Source organism: Triticum aestivum, chromosome 5B, assembly GCF_018294505.1.
Source record: "Triticum aestivum cultivar Chinese Spring chromosome 5B, IWGSC CS RefSeq v2.1, whole genome shotgun sequence".
Lineage (NCBI taxonomy): Eukaryota > Viridiplantae > Streptophyta > Magnoliopsida > Poales > Poaceae > Triticum > Triticum aestivum.
Window position 1 is genome coordinate 441,597,382 of NC_057807.1, and position 26,699 is coordinate 441,624,080.

Genomic DNA, 26,699 nt, shown 5'->3' on the forward strand with positions numbered 1-26,699 from the left:
CGAGAACGACTACACGACACTCCAGAAGTTCTCACTCAACGTCCACGTCTTTATCGAGAAGCTGCCCATGGAGTTCTGGTCAATGGAAGGGGCAGAGGAGGCTCTCGGAGACCTCTGTCGTGTCGACCGCCTCAACAGCCGCATGTTTGAGAGCGGGCACACAAAGACATTCACCTGCTAGGTGTGGGTATGGGATGTCGCCCACATCCCAACTAAGCGCACAGTCTGGGTGATGAAGCGCGGCCTAGGATGCATCGAGGAGATGATCGGCTACTCGCTGCCGAACCGCAAGGTTGTGCCGCCCCCCAGGTTCATACGGGAGTGCAACATAAATCCCTTAGTGGCAAACACTTTGTGTATGGTTTCATTTTTCTTTTTTTGCTTGCTAGGTTAATTCTTTATGCTCTAGGTTTTGTAAGATATCTAGAGCATTTACTATATTTTCTCTGTTTCATAATGTAGTGTATATAGTTTTTTTTTAGAAGTCAAACCTCACAAATTTTGACCAAGTTTGTGGAGAAAAACATTTACATTTAGAATGACAAGCATATATCATTAGATTCATCATAAAATGTAGTTTCATATTTATATTTTTGGTATTGTAGATATAAATAGTTTTCTCTCTAAAATTGGTCAAAAAATTGCAACGTTTGTCTTATAAAAAAACTATATGCACTAAAATGGAACGGAGTATCATTTTTCAGTGGTAAAGGTGCACGTTGCTCTTATAACCAACTGTAAAGGTGCCATCTCAAAAAAAAATGTAAAGGTGCCAGCTGTAGTGGTAGGATTTAGAACCAGACACACGCTCCAGTTAATAGCCACGTAGGCAGTGCTACGTTTTGTACTTACTACATACGGATTTCATAATCTGCTGTGTAGAAAAGAAGTACTCCAGGAGTACTAGCAACAGAACTAGAGACAGTGTAGGCCTTATATCTTAACAAGACAGTGTAGGCCTTAACAAGAAGACCAACGGAATTCCTTATCCAATCTCTGGTCAGTCGGCGATTAGTTGAGATTAGTTTCGCCGATCCGCATCCACGGGCATCATATGCCTATATATACGCTCTCTTGCTGGTACATCCGAAGTTTCGCTACGTACACGCATCGTTCTGATCTGTTTAACTCTCTTCACCGTTCACGATGGCGAGAGCACTCCTGGAGTCCGCAGGCGGCGCGGCAGCGGTGGCGCCGGGCTTCCTGCCGCCGTGGCTCGCGGCGCTCGGCATGGTAGTGGCGTCGGTCTGGGTCGTCTCGTTCGCGGTGTTCCTCTGCGGCCGCAGCAGCTCGCACGACGACGTCGACGTCCCCAAGAGGAAGCCCGCCGCTGCTGCCACGGCGGCCAAGGCTAGCAGGCCGGCGAGCGTCACGCCTACCAAGGTGAGGTCGTCGAGGTCCGGGAGCTCGGCGGTCGGCACGACGGGTTGGCACGGAGCCGCGTACGCCTCCGGTGGATGCCATGGCCACGGACACGGCGGTGGTGGCGGCGGCTGTGGTGGCGGAGGAGGAGGAGGTGGTGGTGGTGGCGGCGGCGGGGGCTGCGGCGGAGGCGGCGGCGGAGGCTGCTAAGTTGGCGGGTTGATTCATTCGGTCTTGTGTTGGCATGCATGCATGCACGCGTCACGCGTGGTCATCTTAGTTAAGTCAGGCCAGTGGTGTTAATTTCAGGATTATGTGTGTTACGACCATGGTGTTCTTTTTGGCGATACAACCATCGTGTTGGTTAGCTGCGGATTAGTGTTTCGATTGGTACGTCTTCCTAGATTATCTCCATCGGAGAGTTATTTGTTCTTGATTTTCTTATTTCAGTGCCTCGAATGTCGACGACCAAATGTAATTGAACAAATGTGTTTGTTGTTAGGAATGTTTTTTGTCGCGTGAATGGTACTCCCTCCGTCTAGGTGAGTAAGTCATCTTAGGTTGCGCACCGTGACCAAGGAGAAGGGGAAAAGGAGAGACCTTAATGTTTATTTGCTAATTAATAGCATTGCATGCAATGAACTAACCACTGCATGTCGTGTTTGGTAGTCTCAAGTCATTAAAAACATGCACACCCCTCGTCTCTTATTGATTGATATGTGAAGAAAGAAGAAACGAGGTGGAAGTTAATGCACCGTGCCTAAGTATTTTGGGATTATTTGGTTTTCGTAAGATGACTTACACACCTAGACGGAGGGAGTATGTTCGCGGTAGTTAGCCAAGATTATAGTTTGTTCGCGGTAGTAGTAATCTTTATTGCTCACCTCCATACAATTAGGGTGTCAGGTTACAGGAATTAATTGTGGAGGCCTCTTAATTGTGCCTAGCCTTCTCGCACCGACAACCTAATCTTCGTTCTCGTCATAGAACGGTCATGTATTAGACATATGAAAACCAACCATAGACAACATAGGAGAACCAAAGTCTTCATGAAGAATAGGCTAGCCATCTTTTAATGTGAGATTGGCTACCGAAACCAAGCAGATGTGACGTTGTCAAATGTGTTTGGCGTGCACCGGATTATCTCAAACCAAACACACCCTGAAACTCTAGAACAACTGTGTTAAGGTGTTGTTTTTGTTAACACACCGTTCACCTTAGAAATGTTTGACCTATTAGAAATGCTTAAAGGATTTGTATTTTGGATTGGAGAAAGTGCTAGTCATTTTCTTCTTGCCCGGGGGTATCTCACCACCTCTTTTGTAAGCCCTCACAGCTGAATATGGCCATCGATTTGATTAAAACTTCTAGCTCCATCACTAGTAATATGGTATATCTAAATTGATACATTTTTTTGGTTAAATGTTGAACCTTTTATCTAACCTTCGTCAAGCTAAATTTTTCATAGATTAACCGTTGGTGTTCTGTAAATTGTTTTACAAAAAGGCCGAGTGCTATGGCAGAGCAACATTTTTACTCAGCTCCAAACATATTATTCTAGCTTGCACATTTTTTTCTATGGTTTATTTGGTTGAGGAAATGAGGTGAAGTGTGAATTAATGCTTCAAATTTTGGGAACATTTAGGTGCTTGGTTGTGGTAGTGCAATTGAATAAGTTTGGATTGGGCGAGTTGTTTCTCTCGAAAGTTCTTATGAAAAGGTATTGCAAAGAACTTTTGAGAGAAATAACTATACATGGTTTTATGGATTGTAATGAACATCAATTAGGTGTTTTTGGATGACTTGTATAGTTGTCTGCATTGAGTATTCATACCTTATGAAAACAACATTGAAAAGTTTCTGATATGTAATATCATATATTTGTTACGCTTGTGAGTGTACATTATCAATTGTTTTTGTGCTGCAAATGCAAATAGAACGCCACTGAGCATTTGAATAACATGTTGCTAAGAACATAAAGAGCTATGATGATTGAGACTATACACCATATACATATAAGAGGTAATCTCATCATTCCTGTGCAACACATGGGCTAAGATATGTTCTATTTCATCTCTCCAACCAAACGCTAAAACAAAACCATTTAAATCCTTTATACCGACTCCAAGCAAACACAATCATGTGGTATCAAGCCGGTATGTCTTGAATGGAAAGTCATGGTTCCATTCCAACTTGGTATTGGTTCCGTTCTTGCATCTAGGGAGTCAAAAAAATGGAATGGGATATTTCGCTTTGTTGTTAGGATAGAGAGATGGAACCAGACAAATTTGATTCAGATCACCTATAGGAATGGTGAGTTTACCCCCATATACACATGATGGGTAATCTGGACAAGTATAGTTTTTTGCATTTTGTGGCAACATGTTATTCAAAATTTCCACAGCATTTCATTTGTATTTGTAGCATAATGGGGGTTTTCAATACCTTTTCATAAGATAGTAGTAATGAGCATATACAACACACGTCACCCAAAATCAACCAAGTTCATTATAGCCCATACAATCATGATTTGGTGCAACATACAAAGAGAATCATTACAAAGCTTGTGTTTGGGTCGGTTGGATCATCCGCTTCTATCTCGGTGCTGATGCGAGTGGTTTTGATGTAGTTTACAATGTATATAATTCACTTGGGTTACCCGCTCAATTTCAACTACAATGCATGCACACAAAGTTTCTCTTCTCCATCTTCAAGAACAAGTCACTACTAGAAAAAGGGTTGTTAGTGGCGCACCTGTTTTCGCTACTAATGGCTCACTACAGGTGAGCCACTAGCACCACGCCATTAGATTTTTTTGTCTAATGGCGCACCTGAGCGCCATTAGTTTTTTTCGTTTTTTCTTAATCTCAGGTCACTATGGCTTAATCTCGGGTCAATATGCTTAATCTCAGGTCAAATCGCACTCCGTGGTCAAACTTCCCAAAAGGTCACCCATCCTCACACTACTCCAGCCCAAGCACGCTTAACTTCAGAGTTCTATCCAACCCCAGCAACAGCTCACTTCACAGGCACTTGTTGATATATCTAGCATATCAATCCTATTATACCTTGTTGATGTCTAGGACTTTGTTCATGTTCATGACTATGATTAAATTTTGAAAAATATTTCAAACTTCCCGGTCATATTACGTATCATTTTTTGAAAAAAAATTCAAAACCAATTTTTTTCTGTTACTAGTGGCGCACCACATCCACGGTGCGCCACTAGTAAGTTTGAATTTTTTTTGAATTTTTTTGCCTCTAGATTTTGAAAGCCCCGTAACTTTTTTCTGTTAGGTTTTTGGGGATTTTGAAAATGTTTAACGGGGTTCCCCCAGTTAAATTTGGATGTAACTTTTTGAGTAGATGATTTTTCATATAAAAAACTTTTTAATCCGAGTTCGTATGCAAAAGTTATGCCCATTTTACAAATTTCCAGAGAGATTTTGCAAATAAAGTTGAACTTCATATTTGTAAATTTTCCCCACAGCTAGACCATATATCACATGGGAAACTTATTTTCTTTTATTTTTTTGACATTTCCATCATTTTTCTTTTATTTTTTTTAAACTGAAAAGGCGGTCAGGGGGGTGCATTCGGTGTTGGGCCAAGTTAGTAATGGTGCACCGTGGTGTGGTGCGCCATTACTAGTTAAACTAGTAATGGCGCACCACACCCACGATGCGCCATTACTAGTTTTGAAAAAAAATTGAAATTTTTTTTGATTTTTTTTTGAAAAAACTTAGTAATGGCGCACCAGTGGACAGTGCGCCATTACTAGTTAAAACTAGTAATGACGCACTGTTCACAGGTGCACCATTACTAACAATTTTTTTTTTACTTTTTTTCAAAACTACTAATGGCACACGATGGGTGTGGTGCGCCATTACTATGTCAACTAGTAATGACGCACTGTCCCATGATGCGCCATTAGTAACAAAAAAATTATTTTTTTTTCAAAACTTCTAATGGCGCATCACACATCAGGTGCGCCATTAGCAATATATTACTAATGGCGCACCTGTATGTGGTGCGCCATTGCTATATACTAATGGCACACCACACATGTGGTGCGCCATTAGTGTCCATTTCATCTATAACCATTTTCCTAGTAGTGAGTTGCACACACGGAAGGGTTGCAAATAAAAAACATTGTCAACAAATTGTATGTCCGGTCAAATGACCAACACATAGAGCATATGTGGTCAAATGACCAACACATATAACAACTTGCTTGCTCGATGATTTGCATACCACTAATTGGCTACACCGACCGATTAGTTGTTTCAAATAGCCGCAATACTTGCTCGTGGCTTCTTAGATGGTGTACCATCGATGGTTGAGTGACTTTGTCTCATGATTGCAGATGAGTTAGTCGCCGTAGGGCTCGAACTTCTTGTGGTCATGGAACCAAGTATGAATGTTGGCCCAAAATATTGTGCGCTTTTGATTCGTCATGGACCAGATCGATGCTAATGGTCAACCACACATCGCACAACAACTCGTCCTCCCGCATGTTGAAGCTTTCTTCTCTACCCTCTTTCTTAGGGTCGGACGTAAATTCGTCTGGATCAAGGTCGTTGTCGCCGTCCTGCTCCGGCTGCCCAGTGTATGTGCTAGGCTGCTGGGCATGAACATCCAAATCTGGGTCATCCACCTTCCCATCCTCGAAGCCCTTCGGCTCCCCTCCGTCGTGCATCATGTCCGTCATCTCCTTGTCCGTGTTGTCGTACACGGTCGCCCGGTTGAGACATACCCCGAACAGAAAGCAGGCACCGAGCTACTCCACGACCGGCGTTCGTGACCAGACAAGTTGCGGCGATGGAGACTTGAAGAAAAGGAGTGGTTCCACGTTGGCGTCAACACAATAAGGCACGTGCTTGAAGGTGGATGCTGAGGACTATGTCAAGCTGCTGGGAGGCATAGAAGTAGGGAGGCTTGTATTGTCTTGGCAAGGACGACGTGTGCATGAATGGCGACGGCGGCAACGCCCCGCGTCCCAGGCCTCATCAGGCCCCTGCACCTCGTCCGCCTCCACGCCTGCTGCCCTTCTTTTTCAGGGACGCCTGCTTTATCTTCCTTTTCAGGCGGTGGGCTTGCGGTGTCACTGAGTTGATTTTTTGGGCGGCCGCCTTCGTCAGACTTCCACCTCCGCCGTCTCCGGCAGCTTTTCGTACGGATCCATGCGGCGTCGGCAGCGGCGAAAAAGGGCGAAAATTAAGGTGGAGAGTGGCGAGATGATAGGTAAGAGGGCTGAGAAAGAGAGGTTTTAAGGATCGGTGTTGGAAATGCTCTAATGTTACGATATGGTTCCACCTTCCACGTCTAGAATAGAAAGTCTCCTCCGAGGTGCAGCCAAATCGTTCCACAACCAAACACGCGGATGACTGTAAAATGTGGAACTGACACCTCACATTTCATCACATGGGCTCAACCAAACACGTCCCTGATTTGTCAACCAAGCGCACCCTTGACCGGGAAGAACATATGAACGTGCGTCGTCTGTGTTTCTGTATAATTACTCCGTTTTTACCTAGAAGTTGCTGTGAGGATTTCTCTACTGTTTTGGCCTAAAAGAAGAATCACCTCCATTTTTACTCCTGTTCGAGTTTTTTCCCTTCCCCCAAGCTTCTCCTGCCTCCCCGTGTTTGATTTTGCCTTTCTCAGGAGATAATTCGGTGCACCTGCGGAGGGAGACGGGCGGCAGCGGTCAAGGTTGAGGACTGGCGCGAGAAAGTCCAGCCCGCTGGCTGCTGCCGAGCCGATGACCACACTCGTTCCTCACACAGTCGCGCTCCGTGACAAGCCTTCCGTGACGGCCACTGCAATGTCACGCACAAAAACAACCATTTCCCTTGCTTAATTGTTAAGTAAACGGCGGTGATCGCCATCGTTTCACGAGCAAGTAAACTAAATCTAAAACTAGCGCGACGACGACGTCAAAAAAGAACCATCTTTTAAGAGGAACGTAGTAGTATTTTTTTAGCAGTATATAAGTCACTGGTAGAAAAAGAGGCTTCCGTCCAGCCCCATTAGTCGCGAAACTATAGGAACCGCGACTAATGAAGTCTTTAGTCGCGGTTCGGCAGACAAACCGCGACCAAAGGCCTGGGCCCAGGGCGCTCGGTGGCCAGCTGGTGCACGTGAGGGGCTTTAGTCGCGGTTGGCCAGGCCAACCGCGACTAAAGGTGCGCAAAGGCCTTTAGTCGCGGCTGGCCAGGCCAACCGCGACTAAAGCTCCTCCCCTATATATACCAGTTCAGCACGCTCACTTAGCCATTTGGTGCCACTTCTCTTCACAAGCTTCACAAGGGGGTGTAGGTTTGCTTTTGGTTCCTCTTATGCACACAAGGTGTTTGATGAAATGCCCTAAGAGGGTGAAACAAACATGATATGAAGTGTTGGAGCCACACTTGAGATTCCTCATTTATTTTTTCCTCCTCGATCGCGGTTAGCAACTTGAACCTTTCATGCATGTGTGTCATTGATAAAATATGCATGTGTGCAGTTCATTGTTTAATTTATATTGTTTGTAGCTAGTTAGTTTAACAAATGCATGATGGTTAATTATATATTTTATATTATAATAATGCAGATGAATCGGCAATGGATGTACGGTAACCGACTCTCCGGCGAGTTCACTACGGGTTTGAAAGATTTCCTCGTAGTGGCTAATGCGAACAAGCAGAGGGGTTTTGTTATCTGTCCATGTGTTATCTGTAAGAATCAGAAGGGTTACTCTTCCTCAAGAGATGTTCACATGCATCTGCTTCGGCACGGTTTCATGCCAAGCTATAATTGTTGGACCAAGCATGGAGAAAGAGGGGTTATAATGGAAGAAGATGAAGAAGGGGATGATTTCATCGATGAAAGCTATCTTGCTCATTTCGGTGATACTTTCATGGAGGATGCTGAAGGTGAAGGGGAAGGTGAAGAAGAGGCACGTGATGATCCCGTTGATGATCTTGGTCGGACCATTGCTGATGCATGGAGACGCTGCGGAACTGAAAAGGAGAGGGAGAATTTGGATCGCATGTTAGAGGATCACAGAAAGGCGCTGTACCCCGGATGCGATGATGGTCTGAAAAAGCTGGGCTGCACACTGGATTTGCTGAAATGGAAGGCAGAGGCAGGTGTAGCTGACTCGGCATTTGAAAACTTGCTGAAAATGTTGAAGAATATGTTTCCAAAGGATAACGAGTTGCCCGCCAGTACGTACGAAGCAAAGAAGGTTGTCTGCCCTCTAGGTTTAGAGGTTCTGAAGATACATGCATGCATCAACGACTGCATCCTCTACCGCGGTGAATACGAGAATTTGAATGAATGCCCGGTATGCACTGCATTGCGTTATAAGATTAGAGGCGATGACCCTGGTGACGATGTTGAGGGCCAGAAACCCAGGAAGAGGGTTCCCGCCAAGGTGATGTGGTATGCTCCTATAATACCACGGTTGAAACGTCTGTTCAGGAACAAAGAGCATGCCAAGTTGTTGCGATGGCACAAAGAGGACCGTAAGTCGGACGGGGAGTTGAGACACACCGCAGATGGAACGCAATGGAGAAAGATCGACAGATGGTTCAAAGATTTTGCAGCTGACGCAAGGAACATAAGATTTGCTCTAAGTACGGATGGCATGAATCCTTTTGGCGAGCAGAGCTCCAGCCATAGCACCTGGCCCGTGACTCTATGCATCTACAACCTTCCTCCTTGGTTGTGCATGAAGCGGAAGTTCATTATGATGCCAGTGCTCATCGAAGGTCCGAAGCAACCCGGCAACGACATCGATGTGTACCTAAGGCCATTAGTTGATGAACTTTTACAGCTGTGGGGTGGTGTCCGTGTGTGGGATGAGCACAAACAAGAGGAATTTGACCTACGAGCGTTGCTTTTCGTAACCATCAACGATTGGCCTGCTCTTAGTAACCTTTCGGGACTGTCAAATAAGGGATACAATGCATGCACGCACTGCTTACATGAGACTGAAAGTGTACATTTGCCAAATTGTAAGAAGAACGTGTACCTTGGGCATCGTCGATTTCTTCCGAAAATTCATCCAGTAAGAAAGAAAGGCAAGCATTACAACGGCAAGGCAGATCACCGGCCGAAGCCTACGGAACGCACTGGTGCTGAGGTATTTGATATGGTCAAGGATTTGAAAGTCATCTTTGGAAAGGGTCCTAGCGGACAATCAGTTCCGAAGGGAGCTGACGGGCACGCAGCCATGTGGAAGAAGAAATCTATATTCTGGGAGCTAGAATATTGGAAAGTCCTAGATGTCCGCTCTGCAATCGACGTGATGCACGTTACGAAGAATATTTGCGTGAACCTCCTAAGCTTCTTGGGCGTGTATGGGAAGACAAATGATACAAAGGAAGCACGGCAGGACCAGCAACGTTTGAAAGACCCTGATGACCGGCATCCGGAATGGTTTCAAGGTCGTGCCAGCTACGCTCTGACCAAAGAAGAGAAGGTCATCTTTTTTGAATGCCTGAGCAGTATGAAGGTCCCATCTGGATTCTCGTCCAATATAAAGGGAATAATAAACATGGCGGAGAAAAAGTTCCAAAACCTGAAGTCTCACGACTGCCACGTGATTATGACGCAATTGCTTCCGATTGCTTTGAGGGGGCTCCTGCCGGAAAATGTTCGAGTAGCCATTGTGAAGCTATGTGCATTCCTCAATGCAATCTCTCAGAAGGTAATCAATCCAGAAGTTCTACCACGGTTACAGAACGATGTGATCCAATGTCTTGTCAGTTTCGAGTTGGTGTTCCCGCCATCCTTCTTCAATATTATGACGCACCTCCTGGTTCACCTAGTCGAAGAGATTTTCGTTCTCGGTCCTGTATTTCTACACAATATGTTCCCCTTCGAGAGGTTCATGGGAGTATTAAAGAAATATGTTCGTAACCGTGCTAGGCCAGAAGGAAGCATCGCCAAGGGCTATGGAAATGAGGAGGTAATTGAGTTTTGTGTTGACTTTGTTCCTGACCTTAAGCCGATTGGTCTTCCTCGATCGCGGCACGAGGGGAGACTAAGTGGAAAAGGCACGATCGGAAGGAAATCAACGATATGTATGGACGGCCATTCTCTGACTGAAGCACACCACACTGTACTGACCAATTCCAGCTTGGTGGCTCCGTACTTTGAGAAACACAAGAATATTTTACGCTCGGACAACCCGGGGAAGCCTGAATCCTGGATTAGGAAGGCCCACATGGAGACTTTCGGCAGTTGGTTGAGAAAACATTTAATGAATAACAATGATGTTGTAGATCAGCTGTACATGTTGGCCAAGACACCATCTTCGACTATAACGACTTTCCAAGGGTACGAGATAAATGGGAATACATTTTACACGATCGCCCAAGATAAAAAGAGCACCAACCAAAACAGTGGTGTCCGCTTTGATGCAGCAACCGAGAATGGGCAAAAGGTCACATATTATGGTTACATAGAGGAGATATGGGAACTTGACTATGGACCCTCCTTTAAGGTCCCTTTGTTCCGGTGCAAATGGTTCAAGCTAACAGGAGGTGGGGTAAAGGTGGACCAGCAATATGGAATGACAATGGTGGATTTCAACAATCTTGGTTACCTTGACGAACCATTCGTCCTAGCGAAAGATGTCGCTCAGGTTTTCTATGTGAAGGACATGAGTAGCAAACCGAGGAAACGGAAAGATAAGAAAACGATCAGTGCATCATGCGATGATCCAAAGCGCCACATTGTTCTTTCAGGGAAAAGAAACATCGTGGGAGTGGAGGACAAGACAGACATGTCAGAAGATTATAATATGTTTGCTGAAATTCCGCCCTTCAAAGTGAACACCGACCCAAGCATTAAGTTAAATGATGAGGATGCTCCATGGATACGGCACAATCGTAAGCAAGCAGGGACACAAGAGAAGAAATGATGTGTAATAATTTATTGTATCAAACCTTTTGTCAAACCTTCAAGGGGTTTTAAAATGAATTAGTTTTATTTTTCTGATTTTTTTGATATATAATTGTATTTTTAAGATTTTAAAATGAATTAGTTTTATTTTTCTGATTTTAAAAGGAAAAAGGAAGAAGAAGAAAGAAGGAAAAAGGAAGAAAAAAACAGAAGAAAAAAACAGAAGAAAAAAGGAAAAACAGAAGAAAAAAACAAACAGAAGAAAAACATAAAAAAAACAGAAGAAAAAAACAGAAGAAAAAAACAGAAGAAAAAAACAGAAGAAAAAAGGAAAAAGGAAAAAAGGAAGAAAAAAAGAAAATATGCCACCTACTGGGCCACCACGGCCTGAATACGACTAGAAACCCATTAAAGGGCCAGGATTCAGGCCCGCAGAAGGCCGAGTAGGCCCACAGGCACATAGTGACAGAATAGGCCCGTAAGCCTGCATTTGAGAGGAGCTCGAAGTGGTGAGCGCAGCCGCGCTTATAAACCACTGTCGAAGCCTCTCGGCTAGCGAGGTGGGACTAAACATCCCACCGCACCGCGCCAGTTCTAGTGCAGACCTTTAGTCGCGGTTGGGGAGGCGGACCGCGACTAAAGGGTACCCTTTAGTCGCGGTTGGATTGGCGGGCCGCGACTAAAGGGTACCTTTAGTCGCGGTCCGCCTCTCCAACCGCGACTAAAGGTGCGTCTATAAATACTGCACTTAGCAGTTTTGCCACTTCCCATTCTCCTCTCTCGACGCCGAAGCGCTGCCCCGGCCGACGCCGATGCCGACGCCCTGCCCCGACGCCGACGCCGACGCCGAAGCCCTGCCCCGACGCCGACGCCGACGCCGAAGCCCTGCGCGCCGCCGCCCCCGTCCCCAGTGAGCGCCGCCTCCGCCCGTGCCCTGCCCTTGCCCGCCGCCCGTGGCGCCTTGCGCCCTTGCCCGCCGCCCGCCGCCCGCCGCCCGCTGGCCCTGCCTGCCGTCCTCCGGCCCTTGCCCGCCGCCCGCTGGCCCTGCCCTTGCCCGCCGCCCATCGTGGGAGAAGAAGAAGGAAGAAGAAAAAGGAAGAAGAAGAAGAAAGAAAAAGGAAAAAGGAAGAAGAAGAAGAAAGAAAAAGGAAAAAGGAAGAAGAAGAAAGAAGGAAGAAGAAAACAAAAGAAAAACAGAAGAAAAACAAGAAAAAGGAAGAAAAAAGGAAAAAGGAAGAAAAAAAAGAAAAAGGAAGAAAACAACAGAAGAAAAAAAGAAAGAAGAAAAAAAGGAAGAAGAAAAAAAGAAAGAATTTTTAAAATTAAATACGTGAAAATACGTGAAAGAATTTTTTGTGTCTAATAAAATCAATTTTTTGAAATACACGAATAATTTTTAAACGGAGAGGGGCGGCGAGGGGGGCGGCGATGCGCGCGGTGTTTTTTTAGGGATCGAGAGGGGACGGCGAGGGTTATAAATGTGTTGTCCTCGCCTCCCCTCTCGCGCTCTACCGCGACACCCTCTCCCACCCCTTCCTCGCCCCCTCCTTTCGCCACCACCCTTTCGCCACCGCCACCGCCACCGCCCCCCTTCTTCACTTAATGAATTTGTTTTTACTACATGTTTTTAGGACTGACATAATGGCGGACGATAGAGCTGACCCGATTATGGACAACTATGATCCGGACGGTGAAGCACATATGTTCGGCATCATAAACGGCGATATTCTATATGTGCCGACCGGAGAAGAAGAAGATGATATCTCTTCTTATCTAAACCTTGACGGTGAAGATGAAGGGCGCCGTCAGCAAGATGATGCCGAACAAACGTCGATAAACGACGATCTTCAAATGGAAGTAGCAACCACCTCCGGCGCCGAGGTATATATATACATTGAGCCTCTGGTGATACAAACTAACTGATTTGAATAAATATGTGTGTACTAACGCGCGCGACTCTTTCTTATTTTAGCCCTCGGCCGGATCGTCGAAACAATCGAGTACGTCGTCAAAGCGTGGCGCAACCAAGATGATGAAACAAGGAGAAACATGCACCATCGAGGTTGTCGACAGTGCAACCGGCAGGCCGCTGGAGCCCCGCAAGAACGCCACCAAGTTTGTCAGCCAATGCGGAGCCATTGTTAGAGACAACGTCTCGATCACCGTCCAGGAGTGGAATGAGCCAAAGAAGGCACGAAATGATGGTTTCACTTTTGTTGATAAGAGAACAAAAAAATATTGCTTCAAGAAGCTTATGGAACATTTCGTTCTACCTCCAGAATACAACAAATTCGATGAGGAGGGTAACAAGATTGAGGAAAACAAGGAGAGGAGGAGGCTAGTCAAACAGTTCGCTCTTCATAAGATGGCCGACGCATTCCGGAAATTCAAGCAAAATCTAGCCCATGACTTTGTCAAGCAGAACAAGACTCCGGATTTCAAAGGACAATATGAGAAACTGAAACATGATTGGCTAGAATTTGTGAAGCAAAAGAAATCGGAGCAGTTCATTCAAATATCGAAAAAAATAAGGAAAATGCGGCTAAGAAGGAGTACAATCATGTTATGGGGCCAGGAGGGTATCGCCTTTGGGAGCCTAGGTGGGAGAAGATGGAGAACGAGCTGAGGGCGCGAGGAATCCGTCCAGGTATGGAGGGATGGGACCCAAGGGCCAAAAGCTGGTGGTACGGGCATGGGGGAACGCTGAACCCGGAGACAGGGGAGTGTGTTTACCGGGGCAAATTAATTAAACCCACCCAAGCCCTTATTAACGCAATGAGGGATGCTCAACAGGGGAAGATCAAGTTCAACAGAGAGAACGACGCGCTGACAAAAGCCCTCGGGAATCCTGAACACGGAGGACGTGTACGAGGCATGGGGCACATTCCGTGGAAAATAGGGTTCCCCCAGAACGATGACCCGTACGGTTACAGAAGCCGTAAGAGAAAGATGGATCAGGAAGCAGATGTTGTGGCGCGGTTGGCATCGGAAATGGATGTGATGAAGAAAACCATGAGTGTACTAGTAGCCGAAAGAGATGCAGCTCGGGTGCAGCATGAAGATCATCCAGCGGATCTCGGAAGCCAGCAGCGGAGAAGCAGCGTGGCTTCCACGGAGGCCCCACCGGCTGGTGCAGATGCACCGACGATCGAAATTACTGCACCGGAGCCTCTGGTGGTCCAAATTACTGCACCGGAGCCTCTGGTGGTCGAAATTACTTCACCGGAGCCTCCTCGCTACCCCGTGGACGATATAAAGGAGATGAAAGAATGTCATCTGTATTATCCTATCGGGAACATGTCCATGAAGGTAGCCATCGGCAGTGCTTTACCATGTTTACCTGGAGCACTCCACCACAACAACCCCATTCAAGATGGCTATGCTCGTGTCACGGTGGAGGACATAGTCCAAGGGTTTGAGGACCTGGAGATTGACATTGCTACACCTGAAGGGGAGAAAAGACTTGGAGATGTCAAGCGCCATTTCATTCTATGGCAAAAGAAGTTTATCAAGTTTCCAGGCGAGGCGCCAAGGACAACAAGTCCACCCCCCTACGGTGGTGGTGGTGGCGGTGGCGGTGGTGGTGGTGGTGGTGGTGGTGGCGGTTCACCTACACCTCCGTCACGTCAGCCGACGCCGCCCCCCAGTCCACAACGTCCGGCGGGTGATCAGCCGCCGCCCCCCAGTCCTCGTCCGGCGGGTGATCAGACGCCGCCCCCCAATCCACCTCCGGCAAAGAAGCAGAAGCAGTCCTGGATTATTAACCCGGACCCTTATGTACCTAAGACCACAAAGGTACCGGAGCCATCACTGAAGCCTCTCCCCACAAGGCCTTGGGAACGTAGTGCCGAGGAAGTCGACGCGGCCGCGGCTGCTGATTTGGAGAAATGGAAGGCGGACTGCAAGAAGAAAACAGAGCCCGAGCCCAAGCCAGTATTTTCTGATGAGCAAAAGAAGTGGGCTAAGTCATTTTTGAGCACACCGTCCCAAGCCGCGAAGAATCTGCCTAACGACTATGCACGTGAACTTCGCAGGCAGGCACTCATGTTCAAGGAGAACAAAGAGCGGGAGAAGGCCGAAAGTAAAAAAAGCGGGAAACAAGTTGCCCAGCTCGGGGAACAAAGTAAACAATCGATTGCCCCGCTTATAGTGGAAGCCTTCTGTCCTGATGCCCCCGAGATCATACAAGCTGCGGCAGCACAGGGATTGACTGTAACGAGTGCCAGAGAACAAGCGGCCAACTTAGGTATTACTCTTCGTGAACTGTTAGGCCTTGATGAGGCGCCAGTGAAGGAGGTAGTAATTACATATGTCAAGAATGGGCCTCTCGTCGAGCCTGCGGAGGAAAAGGATCTACCTCCACAAATGAAAGGTCTGCTGAAATGGTACAAGGGTTACATAAAAAATAAAAACGCCAAAGAATATATTTATGCGGAAGTTAGACATGAGCATCACTTCAAACATTACTATGTACAAATTGAACTGAGTGAATTGTTCCAGCTTTTCAATCTGCGCGAGCTCGATAAATCTATCATCAGTTGCTACGTTCTGTAAGTGATTTATTAATTTCTACCCCATCTCGTTCATATTGCCTGCACTATATATATGTCCTAACTATATTGTTGTGTCCGCTATTATACATGCAGAATGAAGATTAAGGAATGCAGAGTAAGGAACATCCATGATGTTGGGTTCATTGACCCACACATCGTTAATGGACATGTGTTGGAGCGTTACCCCGCCGACGTGGAGGCAGACCTGTGGCAGTTTCTTACAAAGCAGGAACTCAAAAGTGATATTCTATTTCCTTACCATTTTGAGTGAGTGTTTCTGTCTTGAGCACATTCTCTTTTGTTTACTCCATGCATGGTATGTGGCCGGCTAATCGATGAGTTATGCATGACGTACTGTGCATGTATCGTGTCCGCAGGTTCCACTGGATTCTGCTAGTAATTAAAGTTAACACCTCAGAATGTCTCGTCCACGACTCTGTGAATATGGATCCAAAGCTTTGGGGCGGCATGAGAAGAATGCTGCAGAAGTAATTATTTTCATTCATTTGCGCTCTATATCGATCGGCCTATTTCGTTCATTTCCTAATATCAAGTAACTAATTAATAACTCTCTTGTTCATTTAATTTTCTTTGCCTCGTAGGGTTTGGAGACGGTTCGTAGATACAAAGGTCGGTGAATTCAAAAAAGAGCTAGAATTCAAAATGTTAAAGGCTAAGAATGCTGGGGATATTCAGCCACCGGAGACCAATCTATGTGGATACTATGTCTGTGAGATGATCCGGAGATACACCTCTGAGCGGGTTCCGAGTGATACCAATGCTAAGAGGAATAACCTCCGGTGGATGCTTAGTCCAGAAGCTCGCTTCCGACCACTTCAAGAGGAACTAGCTGGATGGTTCAGCAGGGAAGTCCTCCATCCTAAAGGAGAACACTATTACGAGGACGTAGAACTTTATATGCATTAAATCATGTATGGAAACTTGTTCAAAATTGTATATGGTCATCCGATGATATTGAATATATATTGTATATTCCTCTTGAATTCTTTTTGGTTCTAATTTCAAATTTATTTGAAATTGTACATTCATATGCATGTATGTAGTACCGTAGAATATATAAAACTCTTTCAAAATTAAAATAAAGCACAAAAGAAATAAAACAATACAAATTAAACAGAAAACAGGTTTAAGGGGGGGAGGTTTAGGGGGGGGGGGCTAAAACCCTAAACCTGCGGCGGCCTTTAGTCGCGGTTGGCCAGAAGAACCGCGACTAAAGGTCCTCCGCCCCGACGGCCACCTGGCGCCCACGTGGACGGGCCTTTAGTCGCGGTTCTTAAGCAACCGCGACTAAAGGGGGGGGGCCTTTAGTCGCGCCCGGTCGGTCGCGGTTGCGCAACCGCGACTAATGGCAGTTGCGAACCGCGACCAAAGGCCTTTTTTCCACCAGTGAGTAGAAGGCAGTAATTGTTTTCAGAGAGGTAGAGTAATCCGGTAGTACGCGGTATGTCGGGTCAGATCGCTTAGCTTAGAGCATCTATAGCCGGACGCCTCAAACCGGTCTCAAACACCCAAACAACCCGCCCAATCACTAACCGGTCAGGTTTTTTGACCCAACCGGGTGCCTCAAACGGCCCTTAAATGACCGGGCTATTCGGCGCCCCTCATATCTAGCCCAAATATGAGTTGGATATGGATGCGCTCGTGCACGTCCGCCACGTCAGCCCGGCCCATCCCGACCCCACTCCGTCCCCACAATATCCCCAATCCGAAAATTCCAACTCACTTCACTCTCGATCCGTCTCTTTTTATACCCCCCCCCCGCCCCAATTTCTCCGATTCGATCCACTCTGAACACTCCGACGACTCCAGTGACTGCGGTGACCATGTCGAGCGCTGGCAGCCGCTTCTCCTCCGACTCCAACGAGGATCTAGCCCTCCGCGTTGCCCTCGAGAGGTCCAAGGTGGACACGGGTGGCAGTTCTGGATCGACCTCGCCTCTCCCCCGCCGCCGCAGCGAGGAAGCCGGCACTGGCTCCTCCCGACCCGCGCTTGGCTCCGCGCGGGGTGCTTAGTCGGTGCCTCCCCCACGCCGTCCCCTGGCCCCATCGTCTGTTGCTCCCCCACGCGGGCAACGGTGGGTACTTGTGCCCGCCCCGCCGGTCCGGACATGCACGCCGGGGTCAGAGGCGCGCGCCGCCTGCCGCGAGAGGCAGCGGGCAAGGGAGAGGGATGCAGCAGAGAGCTCTGTCCGCTGCCGCCGCGGGTTACCCGCGGAGCCCGACAAGGACGAGCGGCTCCTCGCGCGGGTCTACCGCCGGTTGCTAACGACAGCGGAGACAGACGCTCGGCGGCTCCGCCGGAAGAATGTGAAGGATCTTCGGCTAGCTATCGAGCAGTCCGAGCGCTAGGCCAGTGAGAAGGTGACGGAGGTGGCTCGGCTGGCGAAGCTCAAGCGGCAGCAGGACCAGGCCGTCTGACGCCTTAAGGGCCTCGTCATCGTCTCCTCCTCCTCCTCCGACGGCTTCTTTTCCGACGACTCGGACGATCCTCTACCAGCCACCGACGGCTACAGCTGCGCCGATGACGGGAAGGGGAAGGGGCCGACCCAGAAGTGGTGAAGATCCGTTTTTTTCAATTTAATTTCAAGTTTTAGATGTAGTTTCAAGTTATCCGTTGTTTACGTGAACTTTGGTGGTCGTTTGAGCATCCGATCTTTTGGTGAAAGTATTGTGCTTGTTTACAGTTTATTATGGATATATGAGATCGGATCAGATACACGGATATGAGCGATGCTATTATAAAAAGTGCCGGGCCATTGCCTGTGAACACGTCACGATGAGTCCGCGGGCGTTTGAGGAGTCGTATTTATCCTTTTGGGGTGTAGATGCTGTTAGGCCGAACGCCCAACCACTAGGTACGTACTACTGCTAGCACCAAAACAACCTTCGGCGTGTCAACGTCGCCGTAATAAATCGTTGCAGCAAAGAACGTCACGGGGCTTGACTTGGCCAGCAATGGCACACTCGATACTGTGCAAATACAATGGAGTAAGCATTGATTAGTCCCGCAGAAACGCGAGGGTGGATAGGCCAGCCAGTAGGATAGTACGTGTGGCGTCGCGCGGAAAACTGGACCGGTTCTTCCATAGGGCGCCCACAGGTTGGGTTGGCACGTAGCCGAACCGAGCAAACCCCTCCGCGCTAAGCAAAACCACCCCCCACCCATCCAGTGGCGGCACGCGACCGCGCTTGGACGTCACGTCGCCCCGTCGTTGCCCGAACCCAACAAAACCCTCCCAATCCCCACCGCCCACCTCCCCAGCACGGGGCTATAAAGCCGGCGCCACCACCGGCCGGATGATACCTGTGACACGCACACACACTCCACGCTCGCGCCCAGGAAAGCAAGCGACACCGCACAACAAGCAACAAGTTCTGTTCAGGTTGGAGGTCGAGTGGGACCGAATGGCGTCGGCGCCGGTGGAGTTCCTGGGCGCGCGGGAGGGCGGGGTCGGCGGGGACGCGCTCTACTGCGCCATCATCCTCTGGCTCTCCGTCATGTCGTGGATCATCTTCACCTGCGTCGGCAGCGACGACGGCGGGAGGCGCCGGAGGGGCCGCCGCGACACCAAGGTCTTCGTCGGCGCCGAGCGCCTCTGCGACGGCACCGGGCCCCACTGCAGCGGCGGATACGGCCTCTGCGGGTCCTGCGTCGACTAGCCTCCCCCTCCAAATCGTCCGTTTGGTTCGTCGTAATCGAGAGTCGAAAGCACTAGTAGTAGTATCATCTATCTATGGTGTGGTGTGATGAAGAACTCCTCTCTCCTTCTCCGGGGAGCTCCGTTCTTGTAGCATGTAAATAGTTTCAGCGATCGATGATGATCGACGAGATGAGCAAGTATGATCTGGTAGCAGTATGAGTTTCTCCCCTTTGTGAAGACAATAAGAGGGAGCTAGCGTCTGGTCCTGGTTCCTGTTTTGGCCGCAAAAATTTGTCTCGATTGACTCGTCCTGTTCTTCTCTTTCTCGCTCGATCATGCGCGAATTTCGCAATCGCGAGAGGTGCTTTCTCTTCCGAGTGGACGATTTGCGTTTGGTCTAGTGCCGCTGCTTTCTGTTGTGGGGAGCATAATTGATTGCGGATAATTGTAGAGATATCATTTTCAAGTGGACTATCTGCACGGGTTGGTTGGGGGGGTTGGGCGGATTTAATTTGGGTTAGCAAGCCCAGGCTCCTCCTCTGGTAGTGGTGGATCAGGCGGCAGGAATTAATTACTTGCCGTGGAGTGAAATCCGCGGCTGTGTATAGTACTCTGTGACTGTGACTGTGACACCCGGGACATGAGCCTGTCGTGAGTGCCCAGTTACTACAGAACGTCAGGATGTATCTGTCCAAAAAATATAAATGTTCTATATTTTTTTCTGAATCGGATGTTGGTCTTAGACACGTTTTAGTTTTTATATGTTTGTTCACTCATTTTAGTCTGAATATGGTATATATTGAAATATTCAAAACATCTGATATTGGTGAACAGAGGGAGTATTTATTGGCTCTCTATGAAGATAAGGATACAATTCGTAAGGAAGAAGTGATAAAAAATAACGGGTCGGCATAGGAGATATGATGTGTCGGAGGCAGTAGGCACGGGGAAGTCAAGATCTTCCAAGATAAACCCATTCCGATGCCTATAAAATCAGGGCATTCCTTTTCTCCGTCCAATTCTTTTCCCCGCAAAACAAACATAAGCTTGGCCAATCACACTTCTGGCAGAAACTTATGCAGGTAATAAAAGACATTTTTTGCTAGTAGTTGTTGTTGTAAGGTAGTTGGGAATGGGTCCAGAACTTGTTTTTGGAAGATATCTGGATTGGAGATAGACACATAAGTTGCCAAAAAAAAAGAGAAGAGATAGAGCCATGTGTAAGTTGTTTCCTAAACTGTACGTATGTGTAACCATCTGCTTGCTGTTTGTGATGGGGCAACGCTGTCAGAAGAAAGTCCTGTGGAGACTTACCAAGCCTGGCTTGTTCTACTAGCTGAAATTCTTCATCGTTCCTTAAAATATAGATGAATGTTTGTTCCATATGTACAAATGTGGATGTCGGATTTCCACTTACAGTTTTTCTATAACATTATCTCTATTGCAGAAGTCCTTCCACAACAACACCTATGTTGCAAAAAGTTAAAACAAAAAAAATTCTGCAACATCATCTGTGTTGCCGAAGTTCTTCCGCAACAATACCCATGTTGGCAAAAAGTTAAGACAAAAAATTTCTGCAACGTCATCTGTGTTGCAAAAGTCCATCAACAACGACACTCATGTTTCAAAAGAGTTCAGACAAAAAAAACTCGACAACAGAACCTTAGTTGCAAATGTTTCTGCAACAAGAGGTCTGTTGCAATGGAGAGGAAGGGGCCGGGCCACTAGATGGCCCCGATCAAATGCATGCATAGGCGGCGGATCTTTTAAAAAAATCCGCCGACCGATGCATAGCGTCCCCCAAAAGTTTACCTTATTCATTAATTAAGGACTAGAACAAGAGTTTGCAAGAAAGTAAAAGATTGTTACAAAACTCTCCCAATATTAGTGCCCTAAATATTCTCAAACGTTGACTTCAGTTTTTCTGTCTCCCCGAGTGAAAACGCCATCATCTTCATTTAGTGCGATGCACGGATCTCAGAGCAAAGAAGAAAGACATGTTGGGCAGATCTCATTCGCGCTAAAATAAAAGGAGCGTGAACACTAGGGCCCATTGTCGTGGTTCTAAGTTTGACAATAGTGTAGGGGGGTAGGTATGGAGAGGCAAGATCCTAGCTATGGAGTAGTTGTATACACAAGGGGTTTACGAGTTCAGGCCCTTCTCGGAGGAAGTAACAGCCCTACGTCTCGAAGCCCGGAGGCGGTCGACTGGATTATATGTGTATGAGTTACAGGGGTGCGAACCCTTTACACTGAGGAGGGGTGGCTTATATAGAGTCCGCCAGACCCCTCCGGCCCTCAGTTATGCAGGGTTTAAGATACATTAAGATTGAACGTTACTGGTAACACTACACATAAAGTGCTATGATGACCATAAAAGCTACTTAATGGCCGATCGTTGGCGTGCAGAGTGACTTTAGGTCTCCTGAATGTCGAGTGGATGGCTTCATGGTCGAGTGGTTAGCTTCATGGTCGAGTGTCTTCGAGTCTGTCGAGTGGAACACTTCTGAGTCGATTGACAGGTGGTTTCTTCTAGAGATGTCCTTGGGTAGGGTAGTTTGGACAGGTCCATGACCCTACCCTAGGTACATAGCTTCATCATTAGCCCCCGAATGGATCGAGGTTTGAGTGGGGAAGGAGTTGAGAATCCTTCCGACCCATTTTTCGTGCTATGAGTATGTCTTGTTCTGGATCAATGAACTTTAGGTGACGGCACCAACTTCTTTTTTAGTCGCCTTGATCCATTCTTTGTATCCGTCGAGTGATGTTTTTACTTGGAGAGCTCCGAGCGACAGATCGGAGGAGATCTTTCATCTGACGAGTTGTTCTGCAACCCGTGGATTTAGCGGGATTCGTATTTTGGGAAGCGCGCGGGGCGGAGGAGGCCGCGGTAATCGGATGGGATAAGGCAGGGACGCCTCGATCTCCGTGCCACCTTTTTCGCCACGTATCGTGCGCGCGACTGTTGCGGGATTTGACAGGATCGCCCGGGCCTACAAGTCAGTCACTCGGAAGTAACCTCATATAAGGCGTCGGATGGTTTTTTTTAACAGTGTGTTCTCATTTCCTCCTCCCTTCTCCAGATTTATCCGTCGCGTCTGCTTCCGCCTCAACGCCGCTGCCCCGTGCGCGTCTCGCCGACGATGATGGTGAAAGAGAAGACGGAGGCGCTGGAGCGGGCGAAGAAAGCGATGGTGAAGGCAAAGGGAAGGGCGACTAGTCGAGGCGGATCTTCATCGAGGGCCGGCCTGCCGCAGGTGTAACGCCCCGGATTCGATGCGCCAGGTGTCTGCCAGTTATTCGTCGTCATTGCCATGTCATTTGCTTGTGTGTTGCATTTTATCATGTCATCATGTGCATTTCATTTTGCATATGTGTTTGTCTCTTGCATCCGAGCCTTTTCCCCGTTGTCCGTTTTGCAATCCGGCGCTCCTATGCCCTCCGGCGTTCCCCTTTTGTCTCCTGTTGTGAGTGGGTGTTAAACTTTCTCGGAATGGCCCGAGGCTTGCCAAGTGGCCTTGGTATAGCACCGGTAGACCGCTGTCAAGTTTCATGTCATTTGGAGGTCGTTTGGTACTCCAACGGTTAACCGGGTAACCGCAAAAGCCTCCTTCTCTTTGCAGCCCAACACCCCCTCCAAAGTGGCCCAAAACCCATCTAACTCCCCTCCATGCTCTCGGTCATTCGATCACGATCGCGTGGCCGAAAACCGCTCCCTATTTGGACTCTCCTAGCTCCCTCTACCTATAAAACTAGCCCCTCCCCCGAATTTTGCGGATGAATTCGCGGATGAACCCTAGCCCCGCTCTCCTCGCGCCGCCGGACACATCCGCCCGAGCCGGACATGTCCGCCGGACACCTCACCCGACCAATCGCGATGCGACACGTCACCTCCGCCGCCGCCCCGTCCAACCGCGCGCCACCACCTCAGCCCGCCTCTCTCCCCTCTGTGCCGCGGCCCGCGGAGCCCATCCGGGGCCCGCGCGGGCCCGGTCGCCGCCGTCGCCCGGCCCGCGCCCCCGTGCCAAGGGCCCCGCCGCCGCCCGCCTCCGGCGCCGGCGAGCTGTGCCGCCGGCCGCCCGGACCTCGCCGCCCCGCCGGCCGCCGTGCGCTGCCGCCCGCGGCGCCTGGCCCGCGCCCCGCGCCTCCCCTGCGCCGCAGCCTCCAGCCGCCTCCTTCGCCTCCGGTGGTCGCCGCCGCCGCCTGCTGGCCGCGCCGCCCCGTCGCCTCCCCGTCGCCCCTCCGCCTCGACCCGGACCGGATCCGGCGAGATCCGGCCGGAAGAGCCCCGGATCCGCCTCCCCGGCCCCGTCCCCGACAGCTCCGGCGAACCTCGTAATCCGCGCCCGGATCTGAGATCCCGAAGGTTGACTTTCCCCTCCCCGAAATTCGTCTAAGTCCCCAGATTCAGTAATTTTCATGCCATGTTCGACGTGCTATATCTCTGCATCCGTAACTCCGTTTTGTGCGTGTAATATGTTAAATAGTTCGCCTCGACGAGTACATCATTTCATTCCATTGCATCATATTCATTTGAGGTCATCTTGATGCCTGAATCATCGTTGTAAGAGTGCTTCATGATGTTTTCTGCTATCTGTTAACAGAACGAGCTCTTTTGTCATTTTTGCCATGATTGATGTGTGCATCCTATGAGGTTGATGTCTTCATGTGTTTTGATCTATGCTATGTCTTCTTTACAGAGGTGCTTATCATGTATTTTTGTGATCAATGTGGTGACTAGCACAAGCATGCAAACTAGGCATCGTGATATTGCTGATTTTAGTCCCTGTTCTGCTGTTATTTTGATGCCATGTAAACTTGCTGCTACAGAGAGATCCATGCATATTTAGAGATACTTCAGTAAGGGTGTTTTGAACAATAGGTTATTGTCTATCCATTAATGCCCTTTGTTGCAATTATGGAGTAGTCTAGCATGTCAGTGCTCTACTTTTGCTTCAAAATGTTTCCTCGCAGATTGTTTACATGTTATTCAATTTGGCCAAGCTTGCTATAGTTGATCCTTGCATGCTATGGACTTGTTCTTGACTTGGTTTGTTTAACAAACATGTCTTCTTGATGATTCTATACTTATCTTGCCATGCAATGACTTGTGGTGAGTGAATTGAGCTTGTTAAGTAGTGTTCATGATGTTGCTGTTTTGCTAGGCTGAATCTGTTATTTCGTGATGCTATATAAACATGCTTCTACTAATCATTCTATGCATAATCTGGAGATGTTCTATAAACATGTTTTGATCTACATGTCATCCTCTATCTATCCATGCCCCTGGTTGCATTTATAGGTTGATGTAGCTTGTTCATATCTTACTCCAAAGTTACTTCATAATGTTGCTGTCAGCCTGTTAACATTAAGTTCACTTGTTCCCATGTGTTTTGCTAATGTTTCATGCACCCTATGACCTTGCTATTGCCATGCTTAGCTTCACAAATATGTCTTCTTACTGTTGGGTGCCTTTCCATGCCATGTATTGCTCTGTAGTGAGTTGCACAAGCTCATTTACATGCCTTCATAATTCTGTTTCTGCCATGTTTGAATCTGTAATATAACTTGCTATGTTTACATGGGTGCCATCATATTTTCTGATCCTTTTTGGCTTATGGTCAGTAAGGGACTTTTGATCTATGCTTTTGGTAGATTCATGCCATGCCTTTGCTTGCCATGATAAGTTCCTGTAACATGTTGTTTGATAGCTCTGAACATTGCATCGTGATGTTATTTTCTGCAAGTCTGAATTGTTATAACTTGCAATCTTAACATGTGTGTTTGAGCATGTTCTAGTGTTTTCTAGAGATAGCTCAGTGTTCATGTTTTGTGATGCTTTACCTGTACATCATGCCCATGTCTTTTGTTTTCATATTGTGGTGTTGTAGCATGTTGTTTTGGTGCTTGCAATATGCCTAGTTGCTGTTTTGGACAGCTTGTCCTTTAAACTTGTATGGAGTGTATGTGATTGAACCGTTGCTCCGTTTTGAGTGTGCTCTATTTGAAACTTGCTTAGATTTGCATGTAGTTTCATATTATCATGTTGCATCCTTGTTTTGGTGTGTTTGCTTGATGCTTGGGTGCATTTCGCATCAATGCCATGTTTAATTTGTTTTGCTCATATCTTCTAGGCCGTAGCTCCAAATCTAACGAACTTCATATGTAACTTGACTAGAATCTCGTGTAGATCATCTTTGTGCATCTTAACTTGCTGTTTAACAACTTGAACCTAAGGTTTATTCAGATATGGACTAATTTTGAAATATGCATATGAGGACTTACCGGAATTGTTATATGTTGTTCCCGGCCTCATTTAAACTTGCCTTGATGTGTTGCTCTTGTTTGCATCATCTCTTGCCATGAGTAGCTTCATGTAGCTTTGTCATGCATCATGCTCGGTTGTGCATCATGCCTTGTTCATGTGTGGTGTGTTTACCTCGTTGTGTGCTTCTTCTCGATAGTTCCCGTTTCGTTGCGATCGTGAGGATTCGTTCGTCTACGCTTGGTTCGTCTTCGTGGCTTCATCCGTTCGTCTTCTTCATGGACTCGTTCTTCTTCCTTGCGGGGTTTCAGGCAAGATGACCGCTACCCTGGATCTCACTACTATCATTGCTATGCTAGTTGCTTCGTTCTATCACTATGCTGCGCTACCTATTACCTGTTTATCGAGCATCCCAAATTGCCATGAACCTCTAACCTTTGACACCTTTCCAATGCAAACCGTTGTTTGGCTATGTTACCGCTTTTGCTCAGCCCCTCTTATAGCGTTGCTAGTTGCAGGTGAAGTTGAAGATTTCTCCATGGTGAACAGGATTTTGGTTGGGATATCACAATATCTCTTATATTATTAATGCATCTATATACTTGGTAAAGGGTGGAAGACTCGGCCTTTTGCCTAGTGTTTTGTTCCACTCTTGCCGCCCTAGTTTCCATCATACCGGTGTTATGTTCCCGGATTTTGCGTTCCTTACGCGGTCGGGTGATTTATCGGACCCCCTCGACAGTTCGCTTTGAATAAAACTCCTCCAGCAAGGCCCAACCTTGGTTTTACCATTTGCCTCACCACCACCTATCCCTTTCCCTTGGGTCGGCCAACCCGAGGGTCATCTTTATTTTAGCCCCCCCGGGCCAGTGCTTGTCTAAGTGTTGGTCCAAACCGGGCAGACTGCGGGGCCACCTTGGGGCAACTCGAGGGCTGGTTTTACTCGTAGGCTGACCTATCC

The 26,699-nt window shown here is 47.6% G+C and overlaps 2 protein-coding genes across 2 annotated transcripts; both read left to right on the forward strand.

The window, feature by feature from the left end:
• The first annotated feature begins 1,077 nt into the window (after positions 1-1,077).
• Positions 1,078-1,885, forward strand: LOC123116360 (zinc finger protein ZIC 2-like). The gene has a single exon (XM_044537324.1). It carries the CDS (start codon positions 1,147-1,149, stop codon positions 1,570-1,572), a length of 426 nt encoding a protein of 141 aa, XP_044393259.1. The 5' UTR covers positions 1,078-1,146; the 3' UTR covers positions 1,573-1,885.
• A 17,221-nt stretch (positions 1,886-19,106) lies between these two features.
• LOC123116361 (uncharacterized) lies at positions 19,107-20,199 on the forward strand. The gene has a single exon (XM_044537325.1). It carries the CDS (start codon positions 19,130-19,132, stop codon positions 19,490-19,492), a length of 363 nt encoding a protein of 120 aa, XP_044393260.1. The 5' UTR covers positions 19,107-19,129; the 3' UTR covers positions 19,493-20,199.
• Positions 20,200-26,699: the final 6,500 nt, after the last annotated feature.